Source organism: Mirounga angustirostris, unplaced genomic scaffold (assembly GCF_029215605.1).
Source record: "Mirounga angustirostris isolate CCGP_5_RB_7025 unplaced genomic scaffold, mMirAng1.0.hap1 SCAF_13, whole genome shotgun sequence".
NCBI lineage: Eukaryota > Metazoa > Chordata > Mammalia > Carnivora > Phocidae > Mirounga > Mirounga angustirostris.
Genome location: NW_026991721.1, coordinates 71,737,279 through 71,749,619, shown reverse-complemented (window position 1 = coordinate 71,749,619; position 12,341 = coordinate 71,737,279). Strand labels below are relative to the sequence as shown.

The window sequence follows — 12,341 nt, the reverse complement described above, 5'->3', positions numbered from 1 at the left end:
ACTCCCCACGGAGCAGGGAGCCCAATGCAGGGATTGATCCCAAGACCCTGGGATCATGACCTGAGCTTGAAGGCAGATGCTTACCTGACTGAGTCACCCAGGCGCCCCAGAGTGATTATTGTATAAAAGGTTTTTGCCCTGCTAGGCTGACTCTTTTCTTTTACTTAGAGAGAACAGGCTTTGCTGGAGCTTTTTTGTGTCCCTTGCCATTTCAAGATTGTCAGCTTTCTCAGCTCCAAGTTTGGGATTTATGAGTGTATTAGTTTGCTAGGGATCATATAGCAAAGTACTATAAACTGGGTGGCTTAAACGACAGACTCAAAATTTTGGGTGCCTTATCCATCTAGCATAATATCCTCAATGAAATAAATGCATAGTTTCCAAAATGAAGCAATTATGTTTGGCCATTAAATCCTATTTTTTTTTTTAAAAGATTTTACCTATTTATTTGACAGAGACACAGCGAGAGAGGGAACACAAGCAGGGGGCAGTGGGAGAGGGAGAAGCAGGCTCCCCGCCAAGCAGGGAGCCCGATGCGGGACTCGATCCAGGGACTCCAGGATCATGACCTGAGCCGAAGGCAGTCGCTTAACCAACTGAGCCACCCAGGCGCCCAATCCTATATTTTCTTAAGTACTCATATTTTTAATATTAAAAATAGTGACATTACTCTGTATATGTTTCTCAAGCTCTGAGATGTTCTTGACTCATGTTTGTTTTTTTAAACCACTGTGTTGAGATATGATTGACATAGAAAGTGCTGTACATATTTAATGTATATAATTTGATGAATTTGAGGATAAGTATATGTCCATGAAACCATCATCACTACCTATGTCATAAACATATTCACTTCCAAAAGTTTTCTCTCATCTTATTTTTGATGATTATTTTCAGAGATTTATGTGTAGGTATATGTATGGGTATGTGTATACACTGCATACATATACTTACATACACACATACACACACATACGTATGTATTCCCCAAATTCTTGGGTTCAACTCTTGTTGATATAAAAACCTTTGGTTATAAATTAAACTTTGTATGTAGCAAACTCTGTATTTGAAGCCAAAGAGCTGTTTTAGTTTGGTTACTCATAATTTTATCCATCAAAATCATTTGGGAATGACTCATCAAATAATTTATCTCAGCCAAGAGATATGTTTGGATATTGTTTGAGCTCAAACAATACTGACTTTTGGGAGATATTCCTCAAGCTGATGAAAATGAAGAATTTCAAAGCTATAATGTTTTCAGAAACAAACAAAACCCCAAAGAGATCATACCAAATGGGGAGAATGTTAGCTCAGTTATTTTATATTCTATCATTTTAATGTATCAAATTCTCTGATGAAGACAGATCTATTGTGCATACCTCAAGTACAACATAGCATAGTCTTAGTATTGGCCCTTTGGCCTCATCTTATATAATAATTTTTTAAGCAGTTCACCATATCTTTTAGGTAGTTCACCATAAAAGACATATTTTTAAAAAGATTTATTTATGAAGCAGGGGAAATCGGAGGGGTAGACGAACCATGAGAGACGATGGACTCTGAAAAACAAACAGGGTTCTGGAGGGGAGGGGGGTGGGAGGATGGGTTAGCCTGGTGGTGGGTATTGAGGAGGGCACATTCTGCATGGAGCACTGGGTGTTATGCACAAACAATGAATCATGGAACACTTCATCTAAAACTAATGATGTAATGTATGGGGATTAACATAAGAATAAAAATAAAAGATTTATTTATTTGAGAGAGAGAGAGAGAAAGAGCACAAGTGTGGGGGAGAAGAGGCAAAAAGGGAGGGAGAGAATCCTTAAGCAGATACCCTGCCAAGCGTGGAGACTGAGGCGGGGCTCAATCTCAGGACCCTGAGATCATTACCTGAGCCAAAATCAAGAGTTGTCTGCTTAACTGACTGAGCTGCCCAGGCGCCACCATCACAAAAGACATATTGGCGAAATAAATGAAAAACTGAATTATTTTGTGTGAAGCACACAGAGCTAAATAAATTTTATCTCTGATGGGTTCTTCCATATCATTTCTGTGTTTAGGAAGTCACACATCAGGCTCTTGTGACCCCGCAGAAGTCTTGATTATCAGTTGTCAACTGTCAGTGTCAAAATAAGTGTGGTTTCCTCTAACCACTTAGGTCCTAGGGCATTTTGTTTCCCCCCTCCTTGGCAGGCAAGGGACGAAGATATTCTGTTTAAATTGTTAAGTGCAGCATCTATCCTTGGGTGCCTTCCCAAGAGGGCTTCCCTATGAGCATCATCCTGGAACTCCTATGGCAGCAATTCTCTTATGAAGATGGTAATTCTCACCAAGTTGAGATTCAGTATAGATCAATTTGGAGAGAATTGTCATTTCAACCCCCCTATCAAAATCCCAGCAGCCCTATTTTTGCAAAAATCAGGAAACTGACAAACTAATCCTAAAACTTATGTGGAAATACAAAGGGCCCAGAACAAACAAAACAATCTTGTAGGGGCAACTGCATGGCTCAGTTGGTTAAGCGACTGCCTTCGGCTCAGGTCATGATCTCAGGGTCCTGGGATCCAGCCCCGCATCGGGCTCCCTGCTCAGCGGGGAATCTGCTTCTCCCTCTGCCCCTCCCCCTGCTCGTGCTCTCTCTTTCTCTTTCTCTCCCTCTCTTTCAAATAAATAAATAAAATCTTAAAAAAAAAAATCTTGTAAGTTGGAGGATTTACAGTTTTCAATATCAAAACTTACTACAAAGCCACCATAATTAAGACTATATAGTACAGGCCTAAGGATAGACATACAGATCAATGGAACAGAATTAAGAGTCCAGAATATATTATTCTCTGTGTGTGTTCCTTATATTTATATTTACAGTCAACTGAGTTTTCAACAAAAGTACCAAGACAATTTGATGGGGGAAAGAATAATCTTTTCAACAAATGCTGCTGGGACAATGGTATACCCTCATTTGAAAAGATGGATCTAGGGGCCCCTGGGTGACTCAGTCAGTTAAGCGGTTGCCTTCAGCTCAGGTCATGACCTCAAGGTAGTGGGATCAAGTGTCACGTGGGGCTCCGCGCTCAGCGGGGAGCCTGCTTCTCCCTCTGCCTACTTGTGCTCTATCTAGACGAATCTAGACTCTTACACCATACAAAAATATTAACTCAAAATAGACCACAAACCTGATGTAAAACTTAAAATTGGAAAACTTTCAGAAGAAAATATAGGAGAAAATATTTGTGATCTTGGGTTGGGCAAAGATTTCTCAAATACAATGCCAAAAGCACAATCCGTAAAAAAAAACATGAATTGTACTACCTCAAAGTAAAAAACTTTTGTGCTTCAAAGACACCATTAAGAAAATGAAAAGATAAGCCAGAGACTCAGAGAAAATCTACGCAAATCTGATAAAGGACTTAAATCCAAAATATATGAAGAGTTCTTATAATTTTATAAGAAGAGAAATAATTATAAGATGGACAAAAGATTTGAATAGACATTTCACCAAAAAATATGAATGGTTAATAAGCACACAAAAAGATGCGCAACATGATTAGTCATTAGGGAAATGTAAATTAAAACTAGAATGCACTTCACACACACTGAAATGACTATAATCAAAGACAAGAACAAGTATGGGAGGGGATATGGGGACTTGGAATCCTTCTAATTGCTAGTGGAAATGTAAAATAGTACAGCTACTTAGGAAAACAATTTGACAGTTTCTCTTGAAAGTTAAAAATGAATATACCATGTGACTCAGAAATTCTCCTCCCAGGAATCGACTCAACAGAAACGAAAATATGTCCACACACAGACTTGGAGGTAAATGTTCATAACAGCTTTATTTAGAATAGCCCCAAACTGGAAAGAACAAATGTCCATCAATGGGTGAAGTGGATAAACAAAATATGGTTTATTCATACAACTGAATACCAGGCAGCAATAAAAAAAGAACAAAATACTGATGCATGCTAAAATATGAACCACAAAAAAAATACTAAATGAGAGAAGCCAGATGCAAACACCCACATATTATATGAATCCATTTATAGGAAATGTTCAGGTAAGTGTCAGAGACAGCAGGTGGGCGGCTGCCTGGGGTTGGGCGTGGGGAGAGGGGATGACTGCAAATGGGCACAGGGATCTTTCTGGAGTGGTGGAAATGTTCTCAAATTGGGTTGTGGTAGTCACTGCACAACTTTGTAAATTTAGTGAAATATCACTGAATTATACCCTTGGAAACAAGTGAACTTTAAGGCATGTAAATTATTTCTTAATAAAACTAATGATGAAATAAGTTTAATTTATATTATAGTGCCTAGCACATGGTCCTGGATAGATGATGGCGTTGCTCTTTGAGGATGTATTTTGTCTTCTGAGCTCAGACCTGTTGCCTCAGAGGGCAAGGATGGCAATAAGAGCTAACAGCATTTCCTGAGTACTTGCTCTGTGCCAGACTCCTAACTGTTTTCTATATATTACCTCCTTCAACCCTCAAAAATTTTTGGGCACAGTAGTATTATGACTGATTACAGATAAGGAAATGGAACCTTTGTGCAGGTCACGGGGCCAAGGCATGGGGAGTCATTGGCCTCCAACAGATCTAAGCTGTCCTAACCATCGAGAACCTTTAAGACTTAAGAATTTCTAGTCCGGTCATGGGGCCAGCTAATGGCTCTGGGCACCTTCTTCAGTCTATGCCTGGCCTTACTGAAGCCTTCCCTGTTGGAACTTTGCGATTCTCGATTACCTGGCAGTTCTGCTGTGTCGGCCATCATTACAGTAATTGCCTGCCTGACTCTGACTCATGTTTATCCTTGTTATATGACTCACCTCTCTTGACCCATGTTGGATGGTGATGAGTGGCAGCTTCTGAACACTGCCTGGTTGACTTCTGTGACTCGTGCTGATATTTTGGCCTCACTTGTGCCCTGATAGTTCCCTGAAGGTCACAAAAACCTTCCCCCAGGATTTGCCCTCAGCCAGGACCCAGTAGGCCCATGGCCCATTCCCTGTCATCCCTGAGCCACGGGGCAGCCTCATTGTAGGAGGGAAGAACCTTTTATCAGTCTAAGTATTTTATCCTTTAGAGTTTAGCTCCTGGTGACACTCTGGGCTACAGCGTTGGAAGGGCTGGGCAGAGTTTCAGTTGCTAACTGGGCTTTAAGTCCTTGGGCCCAAATCCCTCTCACACTTTCTACCATATTGCTCACGTCTTAGGATTGTCGGGGTTTCATTTGCTCTGACCGTTAAGCACTATGGCTGATGTTTTATATCAGAGTCCTATTAGACATCAGTTGAAACATAAAACGAACGTGTACTCAGACGGTCCTATGTGAGGTCCAGTAGGAGTGAAGCTCCCCCTCGCATCCACCAGCGTTTAGACAAACTTACAGTCTGAGCACTCTTCTGCAGTTGACAATTTCACACAGCTTGTGTGTTGTCACTGTTCCATAAACTGCCTCGAATTTGCGCCACTCATTGCCTTTGCTGAAGGTACCCCCCCCATGTCTGGATTCAATCCGCCCATCAGTCATTACTTACTAAACACCTCCCATGACAAGGCCCTGTGCTGGGAGCACAGGGGAGGCAGGGAAGCCTAAGGAAACTCCTCTCTTTTAGGATCTTTTGGGCCCATTGGAGAGACAGGAAGCACATAGATAAAGAGGAGATTGATGTCAGTGTAGATAGTGGCATGGGGAAGAGATGCAGAGATAACCCCACAGCCCTGCTGAAACCATAATTGAGTCTAGATTGCTCGGGTCAGGCTAACCGTGGTTGAGGCACAGCAGGGACCTGGACAAACTGACCGCCAGGGCAGGGCTCTCTAACGAGGCAACCTCTAAAATGCTCGCCTCTGGTTGCTCCCCCAGAGTGGGAGGAGACAGGCCTGGGTGGGGCTGCATCTCGGGATGCTGGTGCCAGGGCCACTCCCAGCTCTGGTGACAGATAATCCAGAGTTGTCTACTGTCTTCACTGAAATTTGGGGGTTACCTCTGATGTTCCAGCAGCCCACCCTCCCTCCCCCAAATTTGCTGAATTCCCAGACCAGTTAATAGGCTCCTGAGTAACTGAGAAGTGAAAGTGTCTACCTAAGCCGTCATGAGGCAAACGTTAACTCAGGTCACACTTCCTCTCTGAGCCACCGTCCAGTGTTAGATGGCCTCATGGGTCTTTCTCCTGTTTCTTTCCTTCTCCTCCTCCCATCATGCTGTAGCTAAATCATGGGCTAAAATGGCTTTTGTAGAAGGGAGGAGGCTACCACCGTTATCCATGACACGGTTTCTGTAGGAAAATGTGTTGTGCGCTGAGGTGATACGGAGCACATCTGCCTCTCCTCCCAGCCCTCCCACCCGGGTGCTGCCCCAGGGAATCCTTTGGTCTCTGGAGGGTGGGAGAGGCCAAGGACTGAGTGAGTGTGAGCAGCAGGGGGCTGGGGGGCGCTCCCTCCTTCCCTCCTCTCAGCATGCAAACAGAAGGCTGGCTTGCTTTTTATCTTGATTATATTTATGTTGGGCTTTAGCATTTGATTCCTTTTGAACAATGAATCCTGCTGTTAAGCAAAAAAATAAAAATTAAAAAAGTACTGAAAACTACTGTTTTAAGAAAGCCGGTATTAAGTGCAATGCTGAACTAGTGATTTAAAAGAAGTTTGCTTAGGGACTTGAAATAATAATCCAGAGGAGCAGATTCCCTGTTAGTCCTGGACGTGCTCCAAGTTCATGCTCTCTTGACTCTGCTAAGTTCTAAGAACACTGTAGCTAGATCTTTATTTCAGCACACAATTTTTAATCATGTCTCCACCCTGAAGAGAATGAAGTGGCATTCAGATTTAGGGGATTATAAAGACATGTGTATTTAAGCTTTTGCATTGTTTGTATTTGCATTACGGATACAAAGATTTTAGAATTGTTTATGGAATGCCCTTTTCCTAACGTATACTTTTTCTGCCCATCCTCTAAAGATAACACTGAAAAATATTTTGTGTCCAGGCTAGAAATGACCAAATAATTTTAAAGCACCATAACTTTTGTTATTTTCCTCATATAGACTTTTTTGGGTACACTGAAGGCTTTGTACCCCTCACATGTTTTGTCATGAAACAGGGCTTCTGTGGATAAGCCTTGTTCACCATCTGTTTGCTTACAAAAGGTGATACTGGGAGGTAGTAAGAGTTGGAGCCAGTAATTAGAAGCCAGGCATCTCGGATTCCATTGATTACCCTGATTCTGGAAGTTTCTTAACAGCTGGATTCCCAGGAATAAGGATTCTAGCCTTGCTGATTTCACAGGCTTGTTTTGAGTTGAAATGAGTATTGCTATGTGAAGGCTTTCTGCAAATAGCAAGAGCTGTACAGATCTACACAGTCCCATCACCTAAAGGGAACAGGGCTCTGCATTTTTCACATGACAATGACACTTGTTATCTATAGACATCTTGACTTCATCTTTCAGTATGTTGAGATTCAGTCTTTCCAAAGGGAAAAAGAAAACTATAAAAGCTGTAGGACTTACCTTGAGTAACTATAGAGGGATTTTTCATAATCTGTATATAGATGTCATTTTTAAAGAAAGAAGAATGGATTGTCATGCTTATATGTTTGTAACTTGAATTTTATTGTCTACTACCATGCTATTACTGTTGTATACAGATTTGGCATTTACATTTTCAGTCCACAGAATTTCGTATTCCTTTACTGTATTAAAAACAGAGGTATTACAAAGAGGAATGGCACAACAGTAATGTTTCGTATCTTCTTGATCTTGTTCATGTCCATGAAGTAATTAGTGCTAACAGGAAAGCATTAATCTTGGGACGTTCCATGTCTTACTGTGTTAAAACAGAGACATTACAAGGATGAACGTGGAACCAGTAAAGCTATACTTTTTTTCTAAAAGACATTTTAGGATGCTGACATAGCTCAGAATAATGTCTTTTCATTTTTAAAAATCCTTGAGTTTCCAAACCTAGAACTGAGCTGCACTTGATGCGTTGATATTTGGAATGCAGCATTCCCTTTCCCTCATTTTGTGTTGTTACAGAGGAAATGGGTTTTCAGTGTACATGATTCAAGTGGGGGAAAAAAACCCATATTTAATTCCACAATATTCCTTAGACTGGGAAACGAATCTCTTTTGGAGTAGTCACGTTTATTTTATCGTAACTCTATAGCCAAACAATTTACTATGTAAATGTAGAAATACAAACAGCTTTATCGAACAAAATACTTACTATTTTCTAGCTGCCTAACAGAAATGATTTACTTAAGAAAACAGAACAAAATTTCTCAGTTTCATTATTCAGCTTTGTAAATATTTTGCCAGAGCTTTTTTTCTTGGGGTGAGGGAAGCAAATAAAAGAGTTTAAAAGCTCATATGTGTCTATTTTGTTTTAGCTTGGTGTATTTATTAAGAGTAAATTCTGTATGTCTTTGCAGTTCATCAATATGTGTATTTAGAAGTTTCTCAAATTCTTTTGCTCGCTTCTCTTCCTCCAGAAGGAAATGCTGTGCAGCCAAAGAGGCTGGGAAGACTGTATCTGGAGGAGACTAAAGAGAGAAAGAAATGTTAGATGAGGAACACAAAGCCTTCTAAACCTTCCTGTTTCCAGGCATGCTTCATCCCTGGCATGGTCAGACAGCGCAATTCTTAATGAAATAATCCAGGCTGAACTCTCTCTGCTGTTGTAATACAGTGACTGCTCGTGAAATCCTCAAGGAACGAAAACATCACAGCACCATTACATTCGAAAGCTCCAGAAATGAATATTACCATGTCCAACTGCAAAAGCAGGGACAACAAAATTACCATGGGACTTGCCTAAAACATACTCGACTAATTTGTAAAACCAAAGGTATTCATCTGAAAATAGGCAACTCCAAAAAGCTAAAGTGAAGATTATAGTAGACTTGGGCAAAGAAAGCTTAATAGGAAAAAAACAATTAAGGATTGGCTGAAAAAGGGAGCTAATTGCTGTCTGGAGTTGGCCAGGTGAGGAGGGCTGGCATCATGATGCATGTCGGGCTTCGAGTGGCTTCCTCATGGGGAGGGCCCTAATGCTGGAATGTAGCTCGTTTGTCCAATTAGAGCCGACAAAGCCTCAGTGGTAAGCGCCCAGTTACACACTTCGTGCTAATATGGAAGTGCTTGCTCATTTAACTGTTTGTGACCTGTGAAGTCCTAATTTATGCCAGATGACTTAGCAGATCTCATACTAGAGGAATCTCTGATAGAAAAAAATTGCCTTGTGTAGCCTCTGGCGAATTTACTAGGCAAGTTGCATTGAAGGCCCTTAAGATTCTGGAGCAAGGCCACACCATCTGTAGCAGAAAACTGTATACTACTCACAGAACAGTTCCTGCAATGCAGGAATGCAATGCAGGAACTGAGGCAGAGCATCTACGAAGTGGATAGGATGACTGGATCAAGCTCTGTCCTCGGCCACTCCAGTGGAAATTACAGATGGGTTCAACGGCACGGTCTCCCTTTCACCAAGTTAGCTAACCATTGCTGTTGAGTGTCTCATCTGCTTGCAATAGAGACCAAAGCTGAGGAGTTCCTGATATGGCACCATCCCTCAAAGAGACCAGCCAGCCCCTTGGTGGCAATTAGTTTACACCAGGTCCCTTACACCTTGGAAAGGGCAATGTTTTATCCTTACTAGCACTGACATGTATTCTATGGGTTTGCCTTTCCTGCCCGAAGGGCCTTGGCCTTGATCACTCCCTGAGAGCTCACAGAGAGACAGATTTACTGACGTGGGATCCTGATTAATAGTAAAGGAACCTAATTTACAGCAGAGGAGTATGGCAGTGGGGCATGACCATGGTATTCACTGGTCTTCCTGCATACAGCACCATCTAGACGATATGCTAGCCTGATAGACGTCTTGAAGGCAGGGCTGGGGCATCGTCAGCTGGGAAATTATATCCTGTGAGGATGGGGTACCGTTTTCACGATATGGTATAGACTTTCAACCAATGGCTATTATATACTACTGTGTCTCCCACAGGTAGAATACACGAATCTGGGAACAAAAGGGAGGATGGAGGAATGGCCCCACTCTCTATCACTTCTGGTGACCCACTTGGAGAATCTGTACCTTCTGTCTTCGTATCTTGAGGCTCTGTTGATGTACAGGTGGTGGGTCTCAGAGAGGGAAATGCCTCCACCAAGAGACCTGTAAGAGTTTCACTAAACTTAAAGCATTGGCTGGTACCCAGCCACCTTGGGCTCTTTGTGCCAATAGATCAGAGGCTCAGAAAAGAGGTATTACCCCCCGGCAGAGGTATCTGGCCCTAATCATCACAAAGACTACTGCTACATAATGGAGGCGGTAAGGAATATGTCTGATATTCAGGTGAGCCACTGAGGTTTCTTTAAATACCCTCGTGCCCGGTTTTAACTGTAAATGGCAAACCACATCCTGACAAGGGCATGGGAGCCTAGAATGGGTGATGAGATGATGACTAGCAGTCAAGTCCTTGAGACCAGTTGCAGTATCAAGGCCTGTATTTTGTTGCACTAACCCTCCTCTTATAAGCTTTCCCAGAAATTATGGCCAGCCAGAAGCTTAGAGAAGATAGGCCTGAATGGAATGAACCGCAGGAAGAGAACATGGATCTGAGTGGTTCAAGAGGTGGACTGCAGCGGATGCTGATGGTGCCCTATGGGGATTCCCTTCACCGGGCTGGTGCAGCTATCCTCCAGCTACTGTGGGTGTTGGTTCTCTGGAGACCTGCCCTCGGCTGGGCTGGAGCCTCCTGCCTCATCTGAGAAGTTGCAGTATTCCCCTCAGCCCATTCCCTCTCCTCTCAGGGGCAAGGACTGACTGACACGGGGCACAAAACGCCAGACTTCTTGTCTCCAGGGGAACCGACTGTCCTGCAGTACATGCTCCAAGCTCCTGGTGAGACCAGGCCAAGCTAATCTCTAGCTGAGACCTCATCCTTGTTTAGCTTTTCTCCCTTCCCCTAGACTGCTTTCCTGACTCTCCTTCTGCTGAGAATACTACCTTCAATAAATCACTTTCATAAGAATCTCCATCTCAGATTCTAGGAAACTTGATCGCAGATGGACGACCTCCTAACTTCTGGCTTGAGTGATGACTGGGTGACATCAGTGCCATTTATTGAGAAAAAATAAAACAGTAAAAGGGGCCCATTAGGGGTAAGGTCTTGTTTATTTTCGATTCCCCAGGTTCTAGCACAGATTTTGGCACAGAGTACATTTTAAACAAAATTTTTGGATTAACATATGAATGAAGAAAGTGCATTTGATTTTAAATAATGCTGAATTAGGGGTGACTTGGGACTCAAACAGATTGTCATATAGAAAATGGGATATATCATCAGTCCAGATCTCAAAAGGTAGGTCTGGATCAGAGATATTTTAAAGTTATAGATATTTAAAGCTGTGAGTCTGATTGAAATAATCTAAGACATGCAAATAAAAAAGGCAATTCAAAAATGGAATCTTGGAGATAACTTCATTTCAGGCACCCACTCCCATGTTCATGTTCTCGACATTGTCAGCAATGATAACTGCTTTATTTATTAATCAAGATTTTCAGCAACCCATCTATTATCCTTCCAGCTTAGTCTAGTATTCCCACTTTCTCACGCCACTCATTCCCTTCTAACTCTGCTTATATTCCAGATCCATCGTTATAACCATTCAGCAATTTGTCTCCACCCCCCGCCCCCCGCACTTCCCTGTATCCTGTTCTCTGTCCTAGGTACTCGGCAAAACCCAGGCCTAAATAAACTGCCTGAACCATGCCCGCACCTGAGCAGCTGCATCCTCAGGCAGGCGGACGGAGGACGAATTGTATTACTGTGGGGACTGCTTTCACTTAAAGTCCATGACCTCAAATGTAAGATGGTAACACCTCCTGACCGTTCTATTGCACTTCTCTGGCATATTCACTTTCTCACTCATTACCTGGTGGCCTTGCCTCTTTCTCGGGAGGGAGCTCCCTCTCCACACCTTTTGCACCTGTAGCTATATTTTAGGCCATACTCTGTTTCAGAGACTCTTACTTCTACCTATACCATGGATTCTATTCCTTCGTATCTTCTCGATGGCTGTTTCTGCAAATGAACCTCGTTACTCATGGGTCCCACCTCCTTCGCCATCAATCTTCCCTCCTCTCTTTGAAGATTCCCATTGGACCACTAAATGTTATGGTCTGAGGCTTTGTCTTAGGACAGTTTCCCTATTTATACCCTTCCAAGTATTCTCATCCAGTCCTATAGATTTAAATATCAGCCACATGCTGATTACTCCCATATTTTGTTTCCAGCTCTGATCTCTTCCTTGAATCCCAGAGTCACATATCCTAACACC

The 12,341-nt window shown here is 42.3% G+C and overlaps 2 protein-coding genes across 8 annotated transcripts in view; one reads left to right on the top strand and one right to left on the bottom strand.

Moving 5' to 3' along the window:
* The window catches only part of SMCO4 (single-pass membrane protein with coiled-coil domains 4), a 98,204-nt gene extending 86,735 nt beyond the window's left edge, over window positions 1-11,469 (top strand). The window contains exons 3-4 of one of the 2 annotated variants that reach the window (XR_010407020.1): window positions 8,492-8,984; window positions 10,006-11,469. The gene's annotated coding sequence lies outside the window, so the exon portion shown is untranslated. The remainder of the gene's footprint in view (window positions 1-8,491; window positions 8,985-10,005) is intronic. The other variant, XR_010407021.1, reaches the window with a different exon arrangement.
* The window catches only part of DEUP1 (deuterosome assembly protein 1), a 214,961-nt gene continuing 210,745 nt past the window's right edge, over window positions 8,126-12,341 (bottom strand). For all 6 annotated transcript variants that reach the window (XM_064577122.1, XM_064577125.1, XM_064577126.1 and 3 more), the window contains one exon: window positions 8,126-8,542. In XM_064577122.1, coding sequence (XP_064433192.1) covers window positions 8,366-8,542 — 177 coding nt within the window. In that variant the 3' untranslated portion in view covers window positions 8,126-8,365. The remainder of the gene's footprint in view (window positions 8,543-12,341) is intronic.